Source organism: Larus michahellis, chromosome 23 (assembly GCF_964199755.1).
Source record: "Larus michahellis chromosome 23, bLarMic1.1, whole genome shotgun sequence".
NCBI classification, from domain to species: Eukaryota; Metazoa; Chordata; class Aves; order Charadriiformes; family Laridae; genus Larus; species Larus michahellis.
Genome location: NC_133918.1, coordinates 4291619 through 4319153, shown reverse-complemented (window position 1 = coordinate 4319153; position 27535 = coordinate 4291619). Strand labels below are relative to the sequence as shown.

General features: G+C 42.9%; 1 protein-coding gene across 6 annotated transcripts; it reads right to left on the bottom strand.

Moving 5' to 3' along the window:
- Positions 1–291: 291 nt before the first annotated feature.
- On the bottom strand, positions 292–27171 carry DAZAP1 (DAZ associated protein 1). 6 transcript variants are annotated; one of them, XM_074565322.1, is made up of 13 exons: positions 27008–27165; positions 21088–21128; positions 20463–20629; positions 20095–20160; positions 19349–19459; positions 16913–16961; positions 12265–12347; positions 8753–8906; positions 7229–7258; positions 6663–6803; positions 5580–5762; positions 3522–3656; positions 1180–1316 (listed from the first exon to the last, which is right to left on the bottom strand). In XM_074565322.1, exons 1-12 carry the CDS (start codon positions 27037–27039, stop codon positions 3532–3534), a joined length of 1182 nt encoding a protein of 393 aa, XP_074421423.1. In that variant the 5' UTR covers positions 27040–27165; the 3' UTR covers positions 1180–1316; positions 3522–3531. The 6 variants fall into 6 exon arrangements, with proteins under 6 accessions (XP_074421420.1, XP_074421422.1, XP_074421425.1 ...); XM_074565323.1 differs by having other exon boundaries at positions 3522–3611; XM_074565319.1 differs by lacking the exon at positions 3522–3656 and having other exon boundaries at positions 292–1316; positions 27008–27168.
- Positions 27172–27535: the final 364 nt, after the last annotated feature.

The following is a 27535-nucleotide window of genomic DNA, read 5'->3' as shown; positions in this document are numbered from 1 at the left end:
CGACGGCTCCTCAGCCTCTACCAAAGCGAAGGCGCCACCAGCCCAGAGCCCTCCCCGGCCCGGCCGCTCTCTCCCGAGGAGGGCAGGAGTTGAGTGGGCATGAGGAACTGCTGACTCAATTCCACCGCTCGCAGTTTAACGGTCCACTGAGGCACAGCGTAAGCCTGTACGCTGATGTTAAGACGTGATTTTCAAGGCTGCCAATTGATTTCTCATGAAAACACAAATTCACAAGAAACTTTTTCGTCAAAAGGAAAAAAAAATAAAATAAAAAAAAAAATGGAGACAGGCTTGTGTTTCTAATCCAAATGTACTTCTCTTTATTCAAACCAGGGGTAATCACTGGTTAGTGCAAAATGCACCTAAACCTTTTGCCTGAGGGAAATCTACATCTTAACAAGGCCTCCGTTAACCCCTAACGAAATCCACAGAGGATTTGAAAGCATTTGAAGCCCAGATCTAACGCTGCGCTTCGTAAGTGACTCTGTGCGTCAACAAGTCTGCACCTGCCTTGTTACCAGTTCTACACCAGCAGGTAACAACAGCAAAATACACTCAGTAGATTTCTTTTAACTCCCAGAGTTTCTGAACCATCCGCCCCACCACTAATGTCAGGAGTAAGGGGCTTTTGCAGCTTACCCTCACTTCCAACAGTGCTAACGGAAACCCTGTTTTAAATTAAAAAATAAGCCAGCATACATAGTAGAAAATTTCTCTTAAAAATTTCACAATCTGTAAATGTATATATTTTTTTTTTCTTTTAAACATAAAAGTTTACAATATACGGTAAAACAAAGGCTCAGGAAAAATAATTTCAAAAAAAAGAAACCTGAAGTTTTGAATTAAAGCTGAAGACATTTTTAAAACCCTGTAGTTTGAACCAGTGACATTTTCTTTATTTGTGCTGATGGGTTAGAGAAAGGAAAATATTTAAAAACTGCAGTCCAAACACCCACAGCTTTGCCTTCAGAAGCCATCTTCCCCCACCCACCCCCCCGAAGAAAAAAAAAAAAAAAAATGTTGTTAGGTTTTTCTTCTTCCATCAAGTATGTGATTGTCACAAGTTCAGAAGTCTGGGATTCCTGGGTTCAGCTGGTACCAGACATCCCTGTGTGGACAGAATTCCCTGATTGCCAGCCCACGCTAGCGCCTGTAGGGGTGAAATCCTTGCACGTTATGGTTCTGTCCTCGTCCAAAACCACTTCCTCCGGCAGGTGGGCCACTGGATGGTTGCACCGAGGGGCCTCCGTAGGGAGGGGGTTGCTGGCTGGGATCAGAGAAACCTTGTCCGAAACCGCTCAAGTCTTGTCCATACCCTGGGGAGAAGGGGAGAAGGGCAGCGTCAGCTTCCAGAGTCACCCGCACGCACGGCAGAGGCGCAAATTCAAAACCTGATGCCACTCCCTCCCCCCCATGCACGGCCCAGGAACAAACACCTCGGTCTAACGCGTTACGATAAGCAGCTGCCTTCCGTTCTTGCAATTATTTACCTTCTCAGACAGAAGAAATAGGCAAAAAGCAGAAGTGACCAGATACGCTTTTTTCTTTCACTTTGGCAGTAATCCTACCCAGGCTGGAGTTAAACTACCCTACTACGGCTGTTCAGAAGCTTCAAACTGGCTTGTAGGTTTGCTGTCAGCTCATTTTGAATATAAATTTTTTTTTTTTTGGTTTGGGTTGGGCAATTTATTGGCTAGAAACTAGTCCTGTCAGGTTCAGCAGAGATGCAGATGTCACAAGGAAGTTTTTCCTGAAATCTCGCAACTATCAAACTGCAGCACCTCAAACTGACTGCGCAGTTACTCGACTCAGGCTTTGTAGAGTCAGCTTCACCGGCTGCCCTGGACAGTCAAAAACTTCCCTCGCTGAAAAAACACGCTAGAGAAGACAATCTTAAACTCCCTTTCAAAAAAAAAAATTATTACTGCTGCCTAAATATGTATTTTAATCAACTAATCAGCCTTTCTTTCAAGGAATACTCAATTAAAAAAAAAAATGTAAAATGAAACATGAAGGGGCAAAGTTGGCAAAGCGGAATCCAGAAGGTTGCGACTACTGCACCCATTATAAACTTTATAATGGAGCCCTTGGTCCAAAGTAGCCCTTAGGATGCCTAACAGCCTTCCCTGGAAGCTCACCGCACAGGCAGGCTGAAGCGTATTTGTTTCAAGTTCAAAAAAATGGAGTTCAAGCTCCATTTCGAAGCCCGAGACGCCAGGGGTACTGCAGAGGGTGGGGAGCGCTGCTAACCCGCTGTGGAGAAGCCCGGGCAGAAACCAACTCTAACGCCCTTCTCCCACGGCCCCGCACCACCCACTGCGGCCAAGTTCAGCCAGGGTAAAGCCTGGGCGGGTACAGTGTCGCAACCGAAGTTTACATTAATGCATGCTGCAAGTTAACATTGATCTTGTTCTTCCTCAGACTGAGGAATTAAACACTTCTCTCCTGCCACACTGTCCTCCTGCAACGAGAGCCGTGCCAAAGACCAGGTTCACAGCAGGTTTAGAGTCAGGAGAATTTGGGGAATCAGGAGAAAGGGCGAAGAAAAAAAAAAAAAAAAAAAAAAAGACTTGCTGGAATTCCTGCTGCCAATATGGAAGACAACTAAATGTAAATTCAGAACACTGAGAAATTTAATAAAAGTTCCCGTAATTAAATACGACTCTTAATCATAACAGTGGCATCAGTGCAAGCCTCTGCTATGAAAGATGGTATTAAGAATCCTAATTACTGACTACATTTCTGCAGTTGTGCTTCTCTCTATGCAGGCTTAAAGCAGGTTTAACTCTCTTAATCCAAAACAAAGTCTCTTAGCACGTCTTCAGTATTTCAATTTCAAGCTCTGCCTGTCTCTCAGGACTTGCTACCACTAATGAGCCTTAAAACACATCTATCACAGGCTTCTATTAGCTCAAAATGCTAATCCAGTCATTTTTTTCAGACAGAGATAAGCAGGCAACCAGAAAAAGTTTAATTGTTTGCCAAGGGGTGAGGCTCAGAGTGGGAAAAAAAAAAATCAAGTTATTCTCACTGTACGCTGCAGCGTTACAGCTTTAAGTGGTGGAAACCACAGTTCTCATTTTGTTTATCACAAAGGAAACCTACAGCATAAACCTGAACAGCCAGACATTTAAGTACATATTGTCTTCCCCCTGCTTTCTTAATTCCTGCTGCAGCTCTCGGCTTGCACCAGCACCTCCGCTCCCCGAGTGAGCCGTGCCAACCACGATGGTGTTACTGGCTTGCTCGAGACCCTGAGCTCAGTTCGATTACACGGGATAAAGCCTTGCCAACGCAGAGGCTCGGGAAGCGAACAGCAGCGTCATTCATACTTCAGTCGTCAGTTTTCACTTCAGGCAGCTAACGAACAGAAAGAACTGCATTGCCCTTACTCACAAAAGCAAACATTTGAGCCGCATTGTTCCCCCCCACCCTCTTAAAAGAGGCCCTGCAAGAAACACAAGTTAATTTCCCAAAGGCAGATACATCAAGAGCATTGGTTGTAAATAGGCACCACCTACCTAAGGCTTCTCACTGCTCAGCCTGACCATAAGAGTGTAAACAAAGTATTGGCGCGTAGCCTGAAGGGTCTTGAGAATAGGTACCCAGCCCTAGTAAGAAATGAGGAGACCAGGGTGACGAACCCCCAGAGAGCCCTGTACAGAGATAATTTTTCAGGGTGAGGGAGACACACCCATGTTAGTGTTTAATTCACTAGTGCTTACATTCATCCTAGCTGTAAACATAGCAGCATTTAAGATGCTGTCAAGCCAGGACAAATCTTAAAATGCCACAATGATTAGATAAACTCAGTGCCTCTTGAAAGCCCATAAGCTTTATGCATTTATGTAAATACATGCAGATCAGCTAGACTGCCTGTTGCACAGCAATGCTGCTAACTAATTTGCGATCACATGAAGTGCTGAAGCTCTTTAAAAAAAAAAGTTTAAAAGATTTTGCACATAGCTTTATGAACAGGTGGATGACTCTGCGGTACCGCAGCATTAAACACCTCTATCCCTCTTAGCACTTGTACTCACAACAGCTTTCAGGCTAGAAAAGTACGTGAGGTGAGAGACTAACCGCAGTTGTGGTTTAAACAACTAACCTTCTGAGCCTTCTTCCTCAAAATGCAGTACTGCACTCCTCTTCCTCCCTCCCTACCCAGCACTCTTAAGAGATAACTAAGAATGCCTGCACTGTTTCACTGGTATAGAGGCTTCCCAGTACACACAAGAGGCAAGTGGTACTACACACACCAAATACTGGAACCGTCCCTCCCCAGTTTTTCACAATGTTGGAAAACAGATTCTTCCTGAACTTCCAACACATCTCAAATATTGGCGCCCCACTGAATATAAGTGATTGTGCACGGATTTATCCTGCTTCAGTAGGGGCCGCCCCCCTTCAAAAAGAGTCTACAAAGAGACAAGCTGCGGCAAGACAAGAAAAACTTCCTCTTGAGTCACAAGGGCAAAGCTCTCTATGAAAGCAACTGTGTTTATAACAAACAAATTGAAACACATTTCAAATTCATCAGCATGAGAACATATGCTTGCTTTATAAACACATCTGAAAGGCTAATCTTCCTTCAGAGTCTGTTTTACATTTTTGGAACTTCGAATAGTATCTATTTAAATAACTTTGCCAAGTGCTGGTTTCATTAACAGTTTCTGCAGGCACTTTAAATGAAGGCGGCAGGCACTAACACACATGGAGAACTTGTTCAAGTGGGGAACAGCCTTAATCTATGGGTCTATTGCATGAAAATGTTCAGAAGTGGAAAAATGACCAATTACAATCCCTTAAAAAAAAAATAAAAATAGCAGTGTGCCACAAACAGCAAGGCAATACTGCTCAAAAATCGGGCCCAGAGGAAGAGCAAGATGAGAAACTCCCTCTCAGCTTCCACAGGGAGGAGTAGGAATTCTACTCAGCACAAGCACCTGTATAGCAGTTTAGTAATTTTTTTTGTAGTACTGTCTGCCTGCCTTAAAACTTGCTACATCAATGTCTTCTATCAGCTATCTGAAACAGTGATCTATATAGCACAATTGAGCATTACACAATTCAGGCAGAACTATAACTTGAGATAGCAAGGAAAGGAGCGGGGGGAAGGGAGGAAAAGGCCCACAGCTCGGATTCTTATACCCCACACTGCTCGCCTCTCAATGCTGCTCGTACCCTTCAAATCTATTCTCCAACCTGATCAAAGTCAGTTACACAAAAAAGCTGGCTACAACCTCCATCGTGAAGCTCTTGGAGGAAAAAAAAAAAAGTTTTAAATGCAGATTCAGGGAGAGTGCAAATCAGTTGCTTATCCTACCAGTGCCCAAGTCTCTGACTATTTCACAGCATACAGGCAATGTTTTAGAGTTGATAAAGAAAATATCCTCTGGCTAGAATACTGTACGATTTAAGGATCGCTTGAGAGCTGGTGGCTGGCATTCCATTCCTGGAGGGAAGAGCCTTCAGCGCTAGCAAACTGTTTCTGAACACTGACTTTCTACCCAAGTATAAGGGAAAAGCAGGAAGGGGAGAAAGATGAAGCCGAGTTTATTTTATATGCAGATACTTACCAAACTGACTATAAGGGAATTCTGGCTGAGCAGTTGGGGGTTTGCTCATGTCCTGAGTTGCCTGAGATGGTGGTGGTGGTGGAGGAAAAGCTAGTGGTGCTGCCCCTGGAGTGGCAGGTGGAGGGGGTACTCCAGGTGGGGCAAACTGGTCAGGTGGAGGAGGTGGAGCACCATAACCAAAACCTGAAACAGGAGGAAAGCACAATACATGTGAAAAGACATGGCTAAAACACCACCCTGGCTTCTTGCTTGGCTTTAGAGTATAATGAACTTTTACAAAAAAATACTTCTAAGTCTATTAAAACCAAAGTGTTTGTTACCAACAGCTGGCCACACAGTAATTCACTCCTACAGTCTGGCAACCACCGTGACTAAAAGACCCCAACAACAAACCTTCCACTGTGAAAAATCTCACCCCAAAGGAAGACTGCAGCCACCTCAGCAGAGAGGAAGTGATGAAGTACAACTGGGGACCAAACTCTCCGCGCTCACATGTGCACGTGAGAGAATTAAGATGAGTATGCAAGATATTAAGAGGAAAAAAAAAAAAAGATATCCCAAACAAATGATGTCTTCGTAGCAGAACAAGCAACTCCAGATAACTGGGTGGTGTTTCCACCTTCTTTTTTAAACCAGGTTTGTGACTAGACTTTTCAAAAGGTGGCCTGAGGGGGCAGGTGCTGAAATCCTATTATATTTCCACTGCCAGTTGCGACCTTAATTCCTTAAGCTTCTCCAAAAGCTTCTCCAGCCTGTGTCTAGCCCAGGTCACCACACAGTAATCTCTAACTTTTCTCTCAGATGTTGTAATAGGCGCACACAACAAAATCAGAATTCTTTTAGCAAGACAGATTTAGACTAGAGAACAAATGATTACGCTAGCCAAGAAAAAAGTAACCCAACTCACTGACAAAAATACTTATATAGTTAATTATAGCTCAGAATATACAAGCTAGAATAAAGATCTAAGGATAGCTGAAATGTGTGTGTGTGGGGGGGGAATCCAAGTCCAGAGGAAGATGAGCAAAAGCTGAAAACTGAATTTGGAGATGGACTGCACTTGAAGTCCTGTAGGTCACTTACTAAATGGTGGAGGGGTGCCATAGCCCTGTGGAAATCCTTGTGGAGGCGGGAATCCTCCAGGAGGTGTAGAGACTATGTATGAGGTAAATGGTGGTGGTGGTGGAGGAGCTCCTCTTCCTGGAGGAGGTGGTCCATATCCACCTAGAAAATTAAGAGAAACCAAGAACTAAAGCGGCTTAATAATGAGCAGTTGCTGCTTAAATCAGCATCCTCTAGATGGGGTAAAGCCGATAGATTTCAGACGCAGTCTCAGCCTTCTATGAATTCTTACTTTGGGAATTATTTGTCCTCCAAGTATCCCTACTGTAAATAATTGCAGTTTAGAACGTAATTCCTTGATAACAAATTAGTGCGGTTGGCAACAGCAGGATGTATGTCAGCTCCCATTACTGAGTTGTTAAGAATACACTGTCTTCTCCTGCGTTCTTTCAGGACAAATTCAATCAAGCTTTTAAATGTAGGTTAAATACTAGAGAAATCCACAAATCGCTGTGAATTCTTAAAGAAACTGCACCCTCACTCAGTAGAATTTCTCATTTAAAATTGGTCCCATGTAACATACTTACCAATTGCCTGTCCAGCTGGCACCCACATCCCTAAAACAGAAGCAAAAAAAAAAGCAATTTATACATGCATTGAAGCCATATACTATGGAACAGGAATGATTTAAATGAAAGCTGATCTTGCTCTGGGCTCTGGCATAGACTGAGTATCCTCCCAGTGTCCCTTACAGATCTATTTTTATGGTCCAAGAAACAGTCTTGGACTATTTCTGAATATGCAATTCTGAAAATACTCTGAATCATTCAGCAAATAACGCACAGAAGACACAGCAGTCCCCAAACTCAAATCAAACGGAGCATTCAAGAACCGCAAGCGTACCAAGTGCAAGAAACTATACTAACGTGAAGAACAAAAATACTGAGAATCAGACTACATAGCCAAAGCATTTTTAATATACTACCAGGTTTATCGTAGTTATTTTTGAAGTTTTTGAACCATAAAAACATAATATTCCGCATTTGTTGCGGCATTAAGATTGAAAGATAAATGCATTTGTTTTACACTAATCTTTCCAGTAGATCAGATATCATTTTCTCTACAAATAACCACATCGAAAATAATCTAGTTTCTCAATTTGCACAGTTGCAGATTAGCACATCTGTGCAGAATGTCAAAGTCTCAGCTGCAGCTTTCAAGTTAATAAGCACTATGGGGAAACGAGCAATCCCTCCACTGAGGTATCATCTATTGTAGCAAGAGATGAAGCAGTGACACTCCCTTTAGCCCCCCAGGTGAAGATTTTTCATATATCAGAGCAAGCAAGTTCTGTTCTGTCAAACGCAACTCAATTATACCACCGTATTCCTCCATAAGTTATCAAAACCGTCTTTGGATGAACTCAGCATATTTATCCTGTCTTCAAAATCTTGTGGGGGTTTATAGCCATCAAACCCAAAACACACGGCTGCTCCTTTCAGCCCTGAAGGGTTCAAGCTAAATCAAGAAAATTATATGCATTAAGTGCTCCCCAGCACCACTGCTAGCCCCATAGCTGCTTGTTATTTTTCCAGGCTACATTAAGCAATAAAATCGAAAGACAAGACCATCTGTTTTTCTCTCATCCCTTTCAAATTTTACTCATAGCTTCCTTTGAAACTGCCTCATCCTTGAAAACCCATATTTCAACAAAATTTTTCATTAGGGTCCCACGCAGGCTGCAATCCCACAGCTGGAGTCGCAACTTAGGCGGTTGAGCTTTCTCAACGCCTCCCCCACGTTACCGAAAACCATGCGATTCTATGTGGGGAGAGGCAGAACCGAAGACAAGAGGTGACACGCTACACCCAGCACAACCCGCTGATTCCTGCCCTATGAAACAAAGGCTTTTGGGAAAAGAAGCGGAGGAACAATCTCAGCAACCTTCCGAAGGACTGATATGTGGGATTTTAGTTCCGCTATCAGTAATCCAGCAAAGCAATAGCCTTGATAAACCTGGGAGTACTGTCATTTGCCAGTAAAACCAAATTCCAGCAAGCTGCAAAGGCAAGTCTCTTGCACCCGTGACTTTGAGCCGACTAAAGCGGTACCTTGAGGGCCGTATCCCTGTTGCCAGGTCGGAGGGGGCTGACCTGCCCAGCCATTGGCAGCGCTCGGCATGATCCTGCTTCCCCACTGACTGGCACCTGGCGGCCCTGGAGTTTGGCTTTTGCTGTCACGAGGTTCCGCACGTTTCACCTCCACCTAAACAAACAGAGTCGCCATTTAGGAGAGGTGGTGCAGGTCAATACACCCCCCTTCCCTTCACACACACCCTTAATTACACTTAAGACTACACTTAGCATCTTATGACTTATGTCTAAATACTTAATTATTAAACTTAAGGCCAGTAATTTAAAATGTTTCTCAGGTACAATATATACGATGGTAAGATGTTACAAGTCCTACTATTGAGGTATTTCAAGTAAAACACATCCTACAAATCACTTATGTTTCATCATAGTACAGTATTCATTGGCTTTAATCTTAAAACAGCAGTACCCTCTTACAACGGCTCTTCACTTAAAAAAAGCATAATCTTTTAAAGTATTTATGTACTAATTTAACATTTAAGGCAGGAGTTACAAAGATGAGGTTTTCGGTAAAAAAAGAACTTTGAGTAAAGAGTACGCTCTGAAAAAGGGTACTAATGCTTTAACCATTCAAACATGTTTGGGGTTCATTTGAAAGTTACAGTTTAACCCACCCCATCTAACTACAATTTCAGCTCTGCTCATACCTGAGAAACACACAGTTGTTTGTTTTGGTTTTTTGTTTGTTTGTTTTTAAACTTAGATTTTTATTTAAATGTCTAATGGAAGATAAAGACTTACCTTCCCCAGGCTAACGCTTAAAGAATCTCAATTAACTCAAACAATGTCAGAGGGAATGGATGTGATAAGAGAATCTTACATTACATCTAACAAAAAAGTAAACAAACATGCAAGTAATAAAAATGGACAGTTGAGTCAATAAGAAGCAAATCTTCATACTGTGTTAAGTCAGTGACAAAAGCCCTCCTGTTTATAAAATTAGTAAGCCACAGCGCTTAACTTATTTTATTCAAAGATAAAATGTCCTAGTGTTCCAAGCCATCGAATAAGTGCATTTGACCTACTTAAAATAAGCTGCACATTCAATATAAACCTCTCAAAAAAAAAAATCCAGTTTCTGATTTAATGAAACACTCTCAGCACTCATGCATGCTGAATTAAAGTCTTTTTTATTTTATGATTAATTTTAATGGGTGCCAGAGTACAAAGAAAATAAATCTCAATCATCAATGGGCCTGAGTAGTATGGAAAATAAAGTATTCAGAATTCTTCCTGCCATGTCTTAAAAACCATTCATGTCAGAGAACAAACAGGAAACAGGCACAAGGCAAGGACAAAGCCCCCCGCCCCCAGCCCGCTGCAGATGCCCCAAGGACATTAGACATGACAGTAACCAAATCTCTGTCAGCTGAAGGCCCTTCCAGAGAGGAACCAAGGGAATTTTTCAAAGGACTCAAATTAATGAGTCTTAACACATTTGCCTTGAGGGAATTCAGTTATTGCTTACAAAAGCAGAGTCCTTCTTGCAATTTTAATTTTTTTTTTCCCCTTTCAACAACATATGGATTCATTTCAGCAATACCTTTTTAATTACCAAAAAGAAAGAGATACCATTTTTAAAGTAGGCATTATTAGTCAATGAAGAGAGCGGAGTATCTGGAGTTCATTAATCTATGTGGAAGAATCCCATTAATTTTTCAGCGCACATTTGGAAGCGGTGAACTGCCAAACTGAGGACTGAAAAATCCCTGTGCAATATTCCTAGCACCGAGGTTACAATTCGACACCTGCCTGAAAGCCCAGTTTACACCACGAAATGAGGCACCTCCATTCCTCAGAGCTGAAAAAAACCCTGCGTATTTCTGCTTTTTATGTCATTGAAAGGAAAAAAAAAAAAAGGCCAAAAAAAAAACTATTTCATTTTGGTGCTGACATTTTTTTGTGGGAAAGAAGAGAGAACTCTGAATTTGCACTGATATATTCTGGAAACCGGCAGCGTAAGAGGTGACATTTCCAAGGCTCACACAGGGCTCTCCATTCTTTCCCAGAACCATGACAGCAGATGCACTGTCCTTTGTTCCCGTTTATACCTGACACGCTGCTTTGTGATACGACCTCTCATTTCAGTGGTTCGTGTAAGTTTAAGGCAATTCCAAGGAAAGATCAGAGGGTGTACACAGGATACAGATAATTCACACGCGTATCAATGTAAATTTACTGCTGTCAGTGCATCTGCTCGCAATTGGGAGAGCTCAACTGCTCAGGGGAGGAAAATACTAGTAATCAAGAACCTACACTGACATTCTTGATTGCACAAGCACATCTCTTCGTTTGCTTCATTGCCATTATTAGGAAATCAGCCCACCCTTCACCCCCAAAACAAGTTCATAGGAATAAAAAGCATTACATACTGCATAACTGACCAAAACTCCACTGATAGGCTAGCTAAAGAAATGCTTATGAAATATCAGCACAGAGAGACTTTAAAAGACAATGCAAAATTATACAACACAATAATTTAAGGAAAGTGACAGCGTTCTTGTGTTTCCTTGAAAGCTGTTCACTCTAAAGTTAGCAGTTTTAACGCTTACTTTAAAAATTGTGGATATACTGCGAAGCTGCAAGGACTTTAAATTTACCAGAATTTCCTGTGGTTAATTTTTCTTTAAGAAGTTATTATTTTCTCTGTATAAAACTTGGGTGCCCTGAAACAATTTACTTAGCTTTTAGCTTTTTTTTTTTTCCACAGGTACCAGCATGTTCCTTGCCGAGTAACATCAAAGCAAGCCTACAAAATTCCTTGCTATCAAACACCCATTTGCTGACAACACAGTATGAAGATGAAACAACCAGAGGTCACTTAACTGCATTGTGGTTAAATACTATATAGAGTACGTGGGTTTGTATCAAAGTTTCACAGTAAGTGACCCAATTTTTTAAAAAACCAATCCTTCATGATGTTTTTTTTTTTCTTTTTTTCTTTTTAAGTATAAGATTATATAAAGCAGATTGTCTCACACCACCTCAAAATTTGAGTATCAAATACACATCTGAAGGAGTGGTATCTTAAACCAAGCCTTGAACAACTCAGATTTCACTGGGATTCCAATGGTCAAACAGCTGGAAACGACTAACTTCTGCCCTTGCACCTACGCAGTGCTCAAAACAAGGTGGCCACCAGCAGCCCAGTGTCCCGTAAGCGGTGCCCAACCCGAGCAGCCCCCCAGGTCTGTCAGCACAAGGCCTTACCCAAACCAGAGCAGCCCCCAGCCCACGTTCTCAGCATTTCCAGACCTCTCTCCTCCGCGGGCCAAGCCCCACACAAGCCACCCCCGTTGCCTGTTCAAGCAAACTCCAAAGACTTTCCCCACCTTCATGGATAAAGCCTCGAATTTGGACAGACGTGTTCTCCCGCCTAACTGAATCAATAACTTTTATTCACCAGTGAAATTGCTAGTTGCCCAAGACTTGGTTCTTTCTTAAGGTAAAATAAAACTACAACTACACACTTTTTTGCCCATGATGTCGTGAAAATGCATGTTGACAGCCTGGTCCACTGATTGTTCGTCCTCGAAAGTAATAAATCCAAAACCTAGCCAACGACGAAGAGTGAATCAAGGTAGCAGGGTGTTGTGACACAAAACAGGATGATGAACAGTATTAGGGGCGGACCAAGGGTTCAAGCAGGGGTTTCAGATAACCGAGACTTGTGTTAAAATTTCCAAAAAAAAGTCAATCTGAGAAAATTGCAATGGATACTTCCTGTAATTAGGCAATTAATGCCTCATCTTGGTTTCACACATGCAACTTACAAACTGAGCTTGAAAACCATCTTTTAATTTGATTTTATGCCTAACCCACCTACCAGGAAATGGAAAAAAAGCGCTAATATAGTCATAACTGTAACTGTGCCACATGATTAAAAACAAAATACTTGTGGGACAGCAGCTTAAAGTCAAGAAACTTTGCTGCTTCTATCCGTGATTCAGACTAGGTTCCCAAACTATTACGTCCCTGTTCCCCAAAGCTGCAAAGCAACTTCCTCCCATCCCTTACCCCATCTTCCAATTAGGGAGTATTTTCCGTGGAAAATAAGAAAGTTGTCTTTGAAATGTAGCTGTTAAAGCATGAAAAATTTTACCACTCCATGGATGAATGAGAAGCTTCAGACACTAGCAACCTAGATCAGAGGTTCTCAAGTTTTCCACACCTTAGAAAAAGCCTGTAATAGACGTTATTCCTTCCACACAGCAACCCCTGGCAACTAAAGAAGTGTTGCTTAAACAGAATGCAATACTCGCCATCACATCCCTTAATCTATTTTATTTATTTCCTGCCGCTTTTCTCTTGAAAATCTATGCGATACTTCCCAGTCCCTCTTTTTGCCCAAGATGTTACTGACTGCTCCAGACACCACCACCACCCCCCGCACCGAGTGGCTCATTCCCTTTCATCCGACCACAGCCCTCGATGACAGCAGCTCAGCTGAACCCAGCAGCTTTTTAAAAGCTAGCAGGCGAGTGTCTGATGCCTGTAGAAGACGCTGGAAAAGAGGCAAAGCCCCGGGACTAAATCGTTTTTTGAGGTGACGCTTTGAGAACCCCTGCACTTAGGTTGTAGCTGCTGCTACTGCCGAGAGAGTGGCAAAATAGTGGTTAATTTCACAGAACACGGAGGCTGGTTCATGCCATCAACCACTCGTCGCTGGTGTAACCACCGGACCCAGGAAAAGAAGAACACATGCAGTACATAAATTGTGCCATTCTTTAGATTAGCTAAGGGGAGAGCAATAAAAATTAGAAAGAAAAACGAGGTGCGGCATCAAAAGCATATGGAACATGGATGCATTTCTGCTTTTCTGAAACCCAAGATTTCCCCCTTGGTTTGCATTTTGCTTTGCAGCTAGTGCTGACAGCAGCCATATATTGCTCTAAAGCGTTAAACAGAAATACAGTATCTATAACAGTTAGTGTCTCTCTAAGCTTATCCAACTGGGTTGGGTAAGCCCAAAGAGGCCTATTGTAGAGAAAGTTTATATATAAAAAAAATACACAAAGATACAGGCCAAAATAGATTCCAGCAGGTCAAATTCTGCTGTCAGCAACAAGAGCAAAAGACATCACTAAAATAAACTTAAAATAAAAAGGAAAAAAATTAGCATTTCCCACACACAAGAGACTGGCAGTATAAACGAAGTTTTGTTGACCTGTGATGAAAGCAGCCTCGAAACTGAGAGCAGCATTTCATCACAATATATTTGTCTGAGGTTAACTAGAAATCTAAGTATTAGAGCCAAAAGAAAAGTATTTGTATTTAAGTCACACATTTAGTATTGCAGCCTTTATCTAAAAAGGCACGGGAAAGAAAAATGATGGATACCATCTACATATGAAGGTTGCTCGTTTAACTTGATTCCAAGACAACTGAAGGAGGGGAATATATTGTGGGATGGGGATGGGGTTTGGAGGAGAAGTAGGAAGGAGAATAAGAGGTTGTTGAGGAAGCCAGTAAAGAAAATAAAATAAAAAAGGATTTAAAAGGGCCAAACACCACAAGATAAGGAACAGTGAAGAAACTGGAGTACAACACACAGCAAAATTCCAACAACGTGAAGTTTTAAACAGTAAAAGTGACGAAGTCTATCATCCAGCCGCTTTATTTTTTGAAGGACAGGACTTTATTGAAGACCTGAGAAACTAATTGCATTTAGCAGGAATCCAAGTGGACTACTGACCGGAGCAATGCCGCTGGTTTGCAGCCAAGGGGAGGAAGAGAACGAACACAGCAAGAACCTGTAAATTACTTCACAGTTGTTGGCTCAGCCAAGAACAGAAAGCCCGAGAAGCAGAGACTGCAACAAAAGCACTGTTCCTTTTAAGACGTAACGAGGCTGGCTGTGCCTAGACTTGGGACTGAAAAGGATTTTGATGAAAGCGCTGCTTACAGAAGAGCTAACAGGAGCAGGTAGGGACTGCGAGTCAGCAAAGACAACTCGGATACTTGAAGACACAGAGCCGGCTCCTCAAGGGCATCGCTGCAGCTCTGACACGAACCGAGGGTCTGGTTCCAAGCATTCTCGGGAGAAGCGGAAGGTAAATGAATGCTACAGGGATTAGTAACAGGGATAATTCTTCCCTCCTCCTACCAGCAAGCTAGTAAAATGACATGCAGTAAGGGATCTGTTCAAAACACAAGGATGGTAAAGTTAATGGAAGAAGGTAAAATTCAGAATAGATCAAGCAGAAGATGGAACCGAACTGGCCTTTTAAATTCTATAAATATATAGTCATTTAGGTACCATGTTAAAAGGCCAAGTGTGTAGACTGAGCAGCGCTCTACGCAACAGAATGCAGATCAGAAAGAGAAGGCAAGAGAAAAATGTGTTCTGGGCTGCATGACCAGGAGTGCCAAATGCAAACTATGAGGAATTTTTCCTAGTATAACCCCAGGGACTAACAGGGCCATTTTTGGAGATGACAGTTAGTTACCACACTCATAAAAGAATGCAACAGAACAAAAATGAAAGCCAGAGCAACAGGATTCAAGAACAGTGTTTAAGAAGTCAGACGAATGAAGGAGAGAGTATTCTGCGGTACATCTGCACGCTGGGTGGAGACAGACGCGTTTCCAAACCTGTGCACATCTGTCACTTCTGCTCTAAGCTACCACCTAGGAAGTGGACCCAAAGCCCTCTATTTTTTATTTTTTTTTTTTAGTATAGCTTTAAGCAGAGAAGCCATTAATTGAGACAAGGATTAATCCAGACCAGGCATGATGCTTTAGTACCTTTTGCTCAGAGGCTGCAAGGCTGGCATTAAATATTGCAGAGATATAGATGATACAACAATTACCGAAATATTTCAGAACTTCAGCCACAAATTATATTCAGATGCCCGTTTCTCTGTTTCCACTGCCTCCTCTATTTAAAATCAGAAGCTCTAGAGCATTTAAATAGATGAATTTATGTTCTGCTTAAATAAAAGGTATCTGTTGAAAGAAGATTAAGATAGCTAAAGCAAGAAAACAAAAAAAACAAATATATTGAAACTTCGTTTACACTCCAATAAAAGACAAAGCCCGTCCCTCCTCTGACTGTGGAACTGGCCTGTACCTCTGTGATAAATTATCACCTAGAGAGAAGAAATCTAAAGAGATATCGTTAATCACAGTCAAACAATTCACAGAGAGAAAAAAAAAAAAGAGAACTTACTTAACATTACCATACTTTACTATGAAACACTTAAATATGTCACTAAGGATGTATGTCTAAATTAAAAATAAAACTAAGACTTAACAGCTTAATAAATATGAAGTGAAGAATATATTTCTTAATAATGAGTCAGAAGAGAAATGAAAGTTCAGATGGCAAACTATTCTCTAGCATGTAGAACATGCTATAAGGTGGGCAGTGCAACTAAGCTTCACGTATTTAAAATATTGCCTCTTCAATTGTCAAACAGATGACAGATGCAATGGAAAGTGGATGACACGAAACTCGCTTCATATTTTGACCAAAGGTTACCAACTTGATTAAACAGTCTAATGAAACTTCCAAGTTTGGGGGTTTGTTGTTTTTTTGTTTGTTTTCTTAAAAGAAAAAGCAGTCTAGCATACAGCGATTATGTGTCCCAATCAAAAAATATATATATGTATTTCAGAACTATTTTGTGTAGTTTAAGAAATGTTTTTCTTTAAGTGAAGCCATTTAACCAAAACAAAAAGCACATAACGGATGAATTCTGTTCTGATCTCATGTTCAGAAGTACTCTGAACTGGAGTATCCCCCCCATGCAATTACAGACATCCATGTACCTTTCATGGGGAACAGGAGGGAAGTCTGCTCGGTTTTTTCCCCCCCAATAGTACCTTAAGCCACAGGAGTGGCTTGAGAATCAAATTTCATTAAACTAAAAAAACTAGCAAAAAAACCATAAATGAACATGAAACGTTTGACTTTAAATGTACAGATACCAACTAAAGCTGTAGATGAAGAGTCTAGACTTGAAGTGATATTTGCCCAGTAAATTATTCTTTTTCCTGAGGCAACATAGGAGAAAAAAAAAAAAGGTCTACCTTTTCTGATGGTGTGAAATAGTTTGCCATCTGACTATAGGAGAGTATGAAGAAATTTCAAGGACAAACTAGATCAGCCTTTACCTCGGGGCCTCTGTTTCTCTGCGTCATAGATCATTACAACTTCAGTGACCTGGAAGAGAGAAAGGAAATTCTACTAACGGTGCTACCAGGGGAGTGTTATAAACAGTTACTACAGGCTGGTTCCCCGCACTCTATCCACAAAGCACAATTAAATGCTCGATGTAGCCATCAATACCAGGCTGGCCTAGCGCAGCGCAAACAAATTGGGAATATTGCTCTTTATGGGAGTTTAAGAAAAGCCTGAGTTCATCTGTTCTGAAAAGCTGCCACGCTGTGGCTTTTTAAGGTCTCATCACACTTAAGATTTTAATCTAGCATTAAGGTCGCTATGCTGTTTATATCCACACTATAGCCTATAAAAAGAAACCCCAAAGGTTTCTGATTTTCAACATAATATTCTTCAGTGTGGCTTCTTAAAAGATTACTTTTTCCATTTTTAAACATTTTCACTCTCAACATGAAAAGCAGCTATCACTCCAAACCCATTTAAGAATTTGCACGGCTTCTCTGAATTAATTACTTGAATATCGATGTGGCACAGAGTACCAGTTATAAATTGATGCTTTAAATAGCTTTACAAAAACCCTCTAAGTCATGGATGATCAGTATCAGTGTGATTTTAGCTTTAAAAAAAAGAAAAAAAGGAAAATGCAAGATGCCTGAAGGTTTCGAGTTGTTTGTTTTTTTCCAGAATAAGCACCACTGTGAGCTACAATTTAAACAAAGCCAGAGGTGTAACATTTTTGTCAAAAGCAATATTAAAACAGCTGACAGGAATCGCCTTTACATTTCTGAGATGCAGAAAAGCGGTCACAAAACATGTGTGATTTCATGGAATCACATCTTCGCCTTCAAGTCAATCTTCGGTAATTTTTTACTAGAATCCTGTGAATTAGCTTAAAATTTGAAGCAAATTCACCTTTTACTTACAGCTCGAAAACACACTTTTCAAGTTTTTATACCATATACACTCACTTGAATATAGCCTACTGGATACATCTCCCCATGGGGGGATTATGCCATGTGACAGTGACAGATTTTTTTCCCCACTGGTCCATTTGGATCCTCTTCTTCACACCGGTCTTATTTACCAAGCAATTACCATGCCTAAGAATCAGTGCCTGCTTTTGTCTCTTCACTCTGTGGCCACAAAACATATACAAGAACCTCGACTTCTCCAAAGATAACTCATTAAGAACGCTACATTGACTCTCCAATTTCTATACTATCGTTAAAGTTCTACTACTTACTTTTAAAAGGCACTTACACTTAATGGCTGTTGCCTTCTATATTTGGTGGAACATAACCCTGTATCTCCCAAGCCATCCAGAGGTCAGAATTGGAAAGCCAAAAGTCTGTGAGGAAGAGCCTTTAGAAATTATGCTCCACAGCTGTGGAACATGCTCCCTCATTTTTATTTACAAGTCTACTGCAGCCTTTCAAACTAAAGAAACAGTTGTTAGCCATTGCCTTTTACATTTTTTTAAATTATCTTAATCAAATTTTAAATGCAGTACTGTTGATAAACTTAGCCACCTGAGAAAGAATCAGCAAATCCTTTGCTACCAGTAACAAGAGATCTTAGAGAAAGGTGATTAAAAAAAAAAAGTATCAAAAGAACACAGTAAATGCCACTCAAAGATGGCCAGTTCACCTCCACTGGCACAGCCTTGAATTTAACTTAGGCAATCTTTAACTTTCTCAAAGTTAATCACAGCTAAACTTAGTAATTTAGTTCAATAGTTTACCATCTTAAAGGGGAGATGATAATTGCAATAAATGGGAATTAAAACTAAATAGAAAAGAATCCCTGAAGTCAGATGATACAGTAATTTCAGTCGGAGGTTACAAACTGAATTAAAACCAGGTACAGAACATGAATAGCAGTGTGTCTCTAGAATGGAGGTTCTAGGGACAGCAGAACTCAGCTGATTCCAGAGGATGATTTAAAAGCCACTACTGTTACTAAAACAACAGCAGGAGACTGCAAAATTTAACCTATCTGTACAGACAGCCGAAGACGAGGATCTTGGACATAAGCTCACTGAAGTACTCCCTGCTCCCCAAAAAAATATATATTCAACAAAAATTTTTAAATCACTGAGCTGTAAGTAGTCAATCTAAAAGAGAAATAAATACTCTTAAACCAACTCAGGAGTTTTTGCAAGACGGGAACAGAATAACACATCAGGTAGACAAGAGGAGACAGAGGCAGCAAAGTTACATATCAGAGCAACAGATTTTGACAAACAGCAAGATACATTTGAAGATGATGAATGTTTACTACAGTTTATCACAAAACGCTTCTGTATGTCCCTACAGCAGTTTGTCTAAATTAACCCCAAATTTGACAGCTTGACGAAATCTGAGGAAAGGCAGCAGGGGGGGAAGCATCTTGCAATGGACTGATAACTGCCATCACGCTGAATGACTCACCACTCCGAACTTCTTGAAGTATTCCCTGAGCTCTGTCTCGCCACAGTTATGAGGAATCCCACCAACAAAAATTTTATTTGATTTATTGTTATCGCTCCTGGATCCTTTCTGCTAAATCAAGGAGGAAAAAATTCAGTCAGAAGGACAATAAAGTTGGCTACTTCCATCATTTTACACTTAAACATGAACAATGGCCTCTTGCAGGTTGGGGGGGAGGCATCTCCAGGCTTGAAGCTTCCTAGTCATTAATGTGAAGCAACTGCACGCTCGGAGCTCTGCAGTTTTGTGTTCGCAGTTAGAACACAGCCTCTGTTCTTCAGAAGATCAGAGAACTACGGACTGAGTTCTGGGGCCATTTACTCATTTTCTAATGAAATCATATTAACCCGCAGGGTGTGAAGTTGACTGGAAGAGAGTATCAGTCCTGTGAGTGCACTTCCAGACACTTATTTCAAGATCTGAAGAACTCAACTAAAAGCCTGGCTAAGAGTTTAAGAAAACATCCACACCCACAAACTGAGTTTAACACAAACAAAGAACGTTCGTTAACACTGTATAGTACTTGGAGTCTTAACATGGAAATCTAAATAGAAGACATTTTTCAGAAATAAAATTTACACCCAAGGCCTGCATACTGACTCCTGATTTAAAAACATGGATATAATCCAAGCAAATTCAATGAAACTGCTAGCAGGTAAGCCCAAACTTGGAAAACAGGCAGGATACACCAAGTATCTTTCCCTTACCCATCCTTCCTTCGGTCGTGTCCTTTCTGGTTGCATCCCCCTAGGTGTACATGGCTTTGGATCAATCTGGAAGAAGTTCCCATTTGGTCAGATCTCAGCATGCAGAATATTGTTCTAAAAGTTATGTTTATGGCAGCTGAACACAGCACTGCTGAAATCCAGCTCCTCAGATCAAAGCTATCGTCAATACATCGCTTCTACAAAGTGACACAAATCATTTGAGTTAAAGCTGTCTTACAATAAATAATTAAAACCAACAACCAGGTAACTTTTATACTATCCAGTCTGCAAATAAGAAGCCAGAATGTAAAACAGATCTTTGAAGCAGCCTGGAACAGAAAAAAAAACAAAACACAAAAGCAACTTACATTTCGGCCATCTAATGTATGAGGTCTACTGGCCAGTACTGTTCCTACACAGTTGGGATCTTTGAATTTGACAAATCCAAATCCTCGAGACTGGTTTGTTGTTTTGTCTTTCATTATTACACAGTCTACAACTTCTCCATACTGAGAGAAGTAGCTACGAAGGGTTTCTGTTAAAAAAAAAAAGCATATATTAAACAGAACCAGATATTAACATTACGAGGCTGTGTTTCTGAGACAAAGGATATGCAAACAGCTAAACAAGTTCAAACTCATCTTTTGAAAATGATTAAATTTTACTTCCTCTAAACAAATGGTACATACTGCTTTATTTCCAGTCATGCAATAGAAAAGTGGTGTCATAGTAAAGCAATGATAAAAAATTGTCACCTTCTGAGTTGACAAAAAAACTTCAATACCAAACACTGAGAGAAAATATAAACCCAAAAGTGATTAACATATATTTGAACTCTCTCTACAGAAAATTATATTCATTTAACAGAATAGAGCAGTAGAAGGTCATCCAATTTTTCCAACCACAGTACTGTCTGTTAAAAAGCTATGTATCTGTACATTGTTTTGCTGTTCACAAAGGCCTGGCTCAACGACTGTAGAATACATAGCTTACCTTGCGTTGTGCTCCAGTCCAAGCCACCCACAAACAGTTTTCTGCAAATGAAGCACACAGCAGTTTTAGGACACTACGCGACAGATACTTCATCTTATTTAACGCCGAAGTCAGCTATTCTGAAGAGGTCTGGTGGCACTGAGGCCTCCAGAATACACTACAAAGCCCGCTCTTCACTAGAATTCACTATTCTTTGGAACAACTACCTCCTGTTTCATGCAGATTCACATAAAACCGAAGCATCTGTTTTGTGTGCCATAAGCATGAACAGACATTGCAAGCTTAAAGGAATGCATTTTATTCTTTGATGCAAAGAGAAGACAAAAACATGAGAAAAGCTTAACTTCCTCCAAACTCCTTAGATCCAGGTATTTGAGAAGGCAGTGTTGCTTTGAGAAATCATTACAATTGCCAGAAGTTAAAAAAAAAAAAAAGCCACACAGCAAAAAAAACCCCACACAACATAGAACATGACACAAAGTAAATTTGCTTTCTCTTTTGGGGCAGAAAGGAGTTCCAGCATGGAACACTTCATAGTTCAGAAAAATATGAATAAAAGCATCACTGAAATTTGAACAGTGACCCAAGAACGCTGTTATAAAGTCATTCTACCTGGTTAACCCCCATCCCCAATTAAAACAGGATGTTTGGATTCCTGTCAAGGTCTGGATCCTTGGCTCTAAGTTACTTACAGAACTTCTCTTAGCAGCAGCAGAAAACAGCTGCAGGGTCCATGCAGTTCCAATTTAACGTTAAAAACAAAATCCCAAACTTCTGAGATAAAGCAAACTGACAGAAAACCAGACATTCTGTTTAAATACGCAAGTCTGTCCCATTAACTGCTTTAATCCCCGCTTAAGGATGAAGAGGTGCACACAGTCTTGCATTAGGCCTCCAAAATCAAGTCCAAAGAACAGTTGAGCTCTCCTACGTCTGTTTGCTACCTAACACCGGGGCAGTTACCAGAAAGATAACTGACAACTGAAATAGGTTACAAAAAAAATATTCTACAAAAATACACTAGCAACACAGCTGCTGCAGCCCTTTACAACAGGTATTGTAGCAAAAATAACACCAGACTCTGATGTTACCATCTCCTACATTTAGGGGCACCACCATATGAAAAACAAATAACTTCAGCCACTGGCATTAATACCAACATACAAGTAACAAGCAATGTAAGTGCATCTGCCCTGGGATGATGTGGCCAGCTTTCACATGCCAGAAAAGTCAAAGCCCAACGGGAACTGCAGCTAAAAGACTCCACAGGAAGGAATGCTAAATTAGATGCAACAGTCGGATTCGGGCATCACCTGAAATTTCTATACTTGGGTAAAACTGAAAGTATATGCGTTTTTTCCATCCGCAGATCAAAAAAAGCTGAAGTTAGCCCTCAGGCTTCCTTGCCCCTGTATTCTCAAAATACTGCACTGGTAAAGTCCTTAAACTGCCGATTAAAACAAAAAAAAAATTCATCCATTCCTTTTATGTGCTACTCCCTTGCTCACCGAGAAAGACCAGTCAGAATCACTTTTGTCTACCATTATCTTCTAGTTAAATGAAAGCAAAAGTAGAACTACCAAGTTCAAGTCTAACAGACAGCAAACTTGTGAGGCAAGTACTAAATAACAGAGTAGCACTAATTCAGCAATTAGTTGTGAAACCATTTTACAATCCAGTTTAGTGGTACCTCCAAATAGATGAGAAAGTCATGGCTAAAACTCAAACTAAGCCCCACGCCTGAAACTTAAGACAGATCTGAATCAACTCGTCCTCCAAAAAGTGCATCTGGATCTGCACTATTTCATGTCGGAGCATGCCGAAGTACTCGGGCAAGCGCAGAGAGAGGAGCAGCGCCATGCCAGCCTGCCTGCTTTGCAACTCTTTATCAACCGTAGGGTGTGACAAAACTTCCATGCAAAGTATTTTACCCCATAATTAAAGGTTAGCTCAAAGCCACCTCAACACTTGGCCCTTTCCAGTAAGAAGCACAAACTCAAAAGCTCTTCTGCTAATAGTTTCACGGGTCTGCACAGACAAGTGCCAGGACAGTTTATCTTTGCAGGACGCCCTGTGTTTCTCTTATCAGTCCTCAAAGAGAGGAACCATATTCTGCTTTGTCTTCTACTCGCCGTCAGATATATCCCAGCATAGCTGCAGCTGAGCTGAGAATTAGTGCACCTTCACTTACATGGGGAAAGTTCCCCTAACAAAAAAAAAAATTAAGCTTCCTCTCACTTGTTTTTTTTTGGCAGTAAGCAACCAGCCACCCCCCAACCAGGAGAGCTGCTGGTGCACAGGGGGCATCAGTGAAGTGAAAGCCTTCCACCTGGAAGGTCCTGAGTAGCAGTGTGGCTTGCAGTTGAAAGCAGCAGCCTCTTCTCGCTTTGATTCATTTCTCTGTGATACGGCATCACGTCAGGACCCTCAACACAACAGCCAGCAGTGACTAAATTCAGTATTACTCGGTACCCACAAGCCTTGTTCCATCAAGGCCAGTTTTATTTCTAAGGCACTAGTTGAGAGGGACACGAGTCTTGTCTTTCAAAAACAAGACCGACTGTTAAGCAGAGGCCAAAGCACCTTCTCAAGCAGGGCAGAAAATAACTGCGCTGGCAACAGGCAAAGCTCAGGCTTCGCAGCGTTGCAGGAGACAGTGGCTGCATCTGCTCCTGCGTCACCATAACGCATCTGACAACAGCACGAGCAGGACACTGTGTCCAGTACCAAACCCCTCTGAAAGCCGGGCTGTTCTCCACTGGCACGTTCCAGGATGACGAAGTTCTTCTCAAGGATAGGAAAACTCCCCCACCTCCCTCTACTGGCAAAGAGCTGGCTCCTGGCGTCAGTTCACAGAGCTGCTTCAACACCAGCCAGTTCCCAGCAACAGGTCATCATCGTCTGGAAAGAGCCCAACTTCACCCAAGAGTCGTCACCACACACAGAACCCCTGGGAGCTTCAACTGTCCCTTTACCACCTTTTCCTCTCCACACACAGCACCCACGCACAGACCTGTGTGCTCTTTTTGTGCCGTTAGTTTCAGGGAAAGTAAGTTCTATAAGGAAAGTTTATTTCCTAATAGCAAAGAAAAAAATAACCAATTTAATGCTATATTCAGATTAAAGTTTTGATGTAGCCTATGACTACATGGTATTTACATTTTGTGATTTTTTTATTATTTTTTTTAAAAAAACTAAATTTGATAGCTTGGTATATGAGACCAATCTATATAAGGTCAATCTAAAAATACCAGATGCGTTCTGACAGAACACCAACCCGTCTGCACGGAAGGAGGACTCCCCACAGTCAGTGGTCATTGAAACCTTCCAGTTCCATTATTAATTATTTGTAGTCACCCTACATACATTTAAACAAACAAAAAAGCAGGGTTGCCTAAGGTCAACTGCAGCAGCTGTATGTAAATACAGGGCTTCTATTTATACGCACATTATAGAATGCCAAAAGCCAGGACTACTCCGGCCTTTGACTCCCTGATGGTTCGGTTTGAACACCCAGAGTAAACGCAACAGTTCACTAAGCCCTACCCAACACAAAACCCAGACGCAATACCACAAATACCGCACACGACAGCGGCATGGAGTAACGCCAGGTGAGCGTTGGTTTCCCTGCACTCAGCTCACATCACCAGCCTGTTCACGAGGTCCTACGCACACTCCCAGCCTCCTATAAAACTTAGTGTTCAAACAGTGTATGGGCTGGTGGTTAATAAAATTATGCCATGAGTTTGAGCCTGCTGACATCACTGTCCTCATACCTATTTACACCACCCTCAAAAATGCACACCTCCATAAAGCACATTTATAGACCGCAGTGTTCAGAGGATGCTACAGTCCATCCCCAACAGAACATAAAGCAATTCCCCAGCAGGAGCCTGATGAGAACACAAGACGCCTGCCCGTTTCTTCGGGCAGGTCTGTCTCTGCCATGAAGAGTGTGATGGTGTGCACCGTACCCCAGTAAGTGCAAGATACCAACAGACACAGTGCACCTAAAGCGGCAGCATTCCTCAGTTCCGGAGCAGGAAGCACAATAAGGACTCTCCAGATACAGTACACACAGTAAGTTTTAACCAAGTTTCATGAACCTGCGTGTTCCACTTCAACTATTTCCTGACAAAATTTTACTCGCTAATTCATTCTTTTCTACCATAAATGTATCTGTCACTGAAACAGCTAATCCCAGAATTCATAAGAAAGCACGCACAGGTATTTTAAAAGTGCCAAAACTCAACAAAAGCACAAACTCTTTGCCTATGTAAAATAATCTGGCAGGTTGATTAACATCTATCGTTTCTCTCAGCGCAGTCCCTCTGTCCTACAGGATGTAGCTCATTGATCTCAAGATCAGCACTTTTCTTTCAGCTAATAGGCCCAAGCACTAATTACAAGGAATACTGCTCACAAGACCCAACCTACTCATATCAACACGACCACGAGGCCTACAGCCTTCCTAAGTATTATTTTTTCTTAACTTAAAATCTGTCTAGAAGAGCGATTAAATTTGCAACTTCCTATTAAGACTTGCATCTCACAACAGCTTTCAAAATAGAACTTCCTTCACACAACTACAGGCAGCTGACTAAAACTGCAGTTTGTTCTACGCTTTCACCTTTCCGTTTGAGCGCTTTTGGGGGAGGAGAAAAAAAAACAACAAGCAACAAAACCAACACAATTACCACCTCCGATTAAAATCTAATCCTTTCAAATCTGATTACAACTCAGAAGGATCAAAATCTAAGGAGTCTGCAACTGGGAACGAGCTCTGCGACGGCCGGGCCTGGTCGGGATGAAAGTTGACAATATTTCACCAAGTAACTCGCAGCCTGCGCTCATCTACAGACAGAGCAGTCTGCTCAGCGGGTCTCTCATAAGGCACTCAACAGTGACTAAGGCCCAAGACCAAATAAAAATACTATCAGAGCAAAACCTACGTATTTAGACATGCCTCATGCAATACGCGATGTTTGTAGCAACACGTTACGTTCAAACCAGTTATCCTGCCCCTCGTATTTTTAAGACTGTGCAAATTAAGAACACGCAAGGCAAATAAGCAGCTTACAGGAGAGAGCACAAGAAGGGAAGATTGGACTGTGTCCACTCTAGTCCGAAAGAAGGTGACCAGTTATGACGTGAAAATGCTGTGCCAAAACTTGCAGTGAAAGCCAAGTCTACCGGGTTGGTTTTTTTTTTTAATTATTTTATTTTTGCTATTTTCAGTTCTAACGTGCCTATAGCCTCGTAATATAACGGGCTTTAGAGCGGAGCGCTGCAGCAGACTGACACAGCCGCAGCTCGGAGGGCAGCCACTGCCGGGCTGTCAGCGCGGAGCAGCCAACAAACCTCCGCGAGGCCTCGGAGGCAGAACCGGCGTTTCTCCTCCCGGAGCCCGGCTGGCCCCAAAGAAGGGGGAGCGGGGAGGGGGGGGAGCGCGGCCGGGCCTGCCCGGCGGCGGCGTGGGGGGGCGGGGGGGGCGGTGTGTGTGCTGCCGGCCGCCGCCTTTGTCCGGCCGCTTCCCCAGTGCGGAGCCCCGGTGCCGGCCGGGGACGGGAAGAGAAAGCCCTGATGAGTCACGGGAACGGAGCCACCGGCGGGTTTTACCCCCCGCTCCCCTCGCTGGGGATGGAGAATGGGGGAAACAAACCGCCCCCCCCTCCCCGCCGGCGGTGACCTTGGCCGCGCGCACCTGCCGCCGCAGCCCGGCGCGGGCCGGTCACGTGAGGGGGGGGGGGGGGAACCACCCTCCCGGTCCGCAGGGGCCCAGCATGGCGGAAGGGCCCGGCGGCGGGACGGCGGCGGGGCTCCCCCTACACTCCCCCGCCGGCGGCGGCCCCCACCCCGCGGCCGGGAAAGGGGGTCCCGGACCCCTGCCCCGCCTCCCCCCAACCCCTTCCCTCCTCACCCGATCTCGTCGGCGCCTCCCACGCTGTTCATGGCGGCAGCTCCTCGGCGGGATCCGGGGCCGCGCCCGGCTCGTCCCTCCGGTGGTGGCGGCGGTGGCGGCAGGTCGCGGGCTGCGGGCGGGCGCTCCTCGCCGTGTTCCGTCCTTTCCCCCCCCCCCCCCCCCCCGGCGCTCCCCGAGCTGCGCAACGGCCGCCCCCGGCCCGGCCCGGCCCCCCCGCCGCCGCGCGCTCGCGCTCCCTCAGCGCCGCCAACCGCCGCTGCGCGCGCACCTGCCCTCGCTACGGGGTCTCCGGGGCCGCGCCCAGGGAGGGGCGGGCGCGGGGCGGGGCGGCGCGCGGGGCACGACGGGAAGGGCAGTCCGCCCGCACCACGTGCGCGGGGGTTGCGGGTCCGACGGGACCCCCTCGAACCGCCCCCCTCGGGACCCCCCGGGACCCCGCCCGCATCCCCCCAGCACCGCCCCGGCGTCCTCCCCGTGGAGCTCAGCCCGGCTCTGCCGCGGGGCTGCGGGTCACCCCGGCCGCTC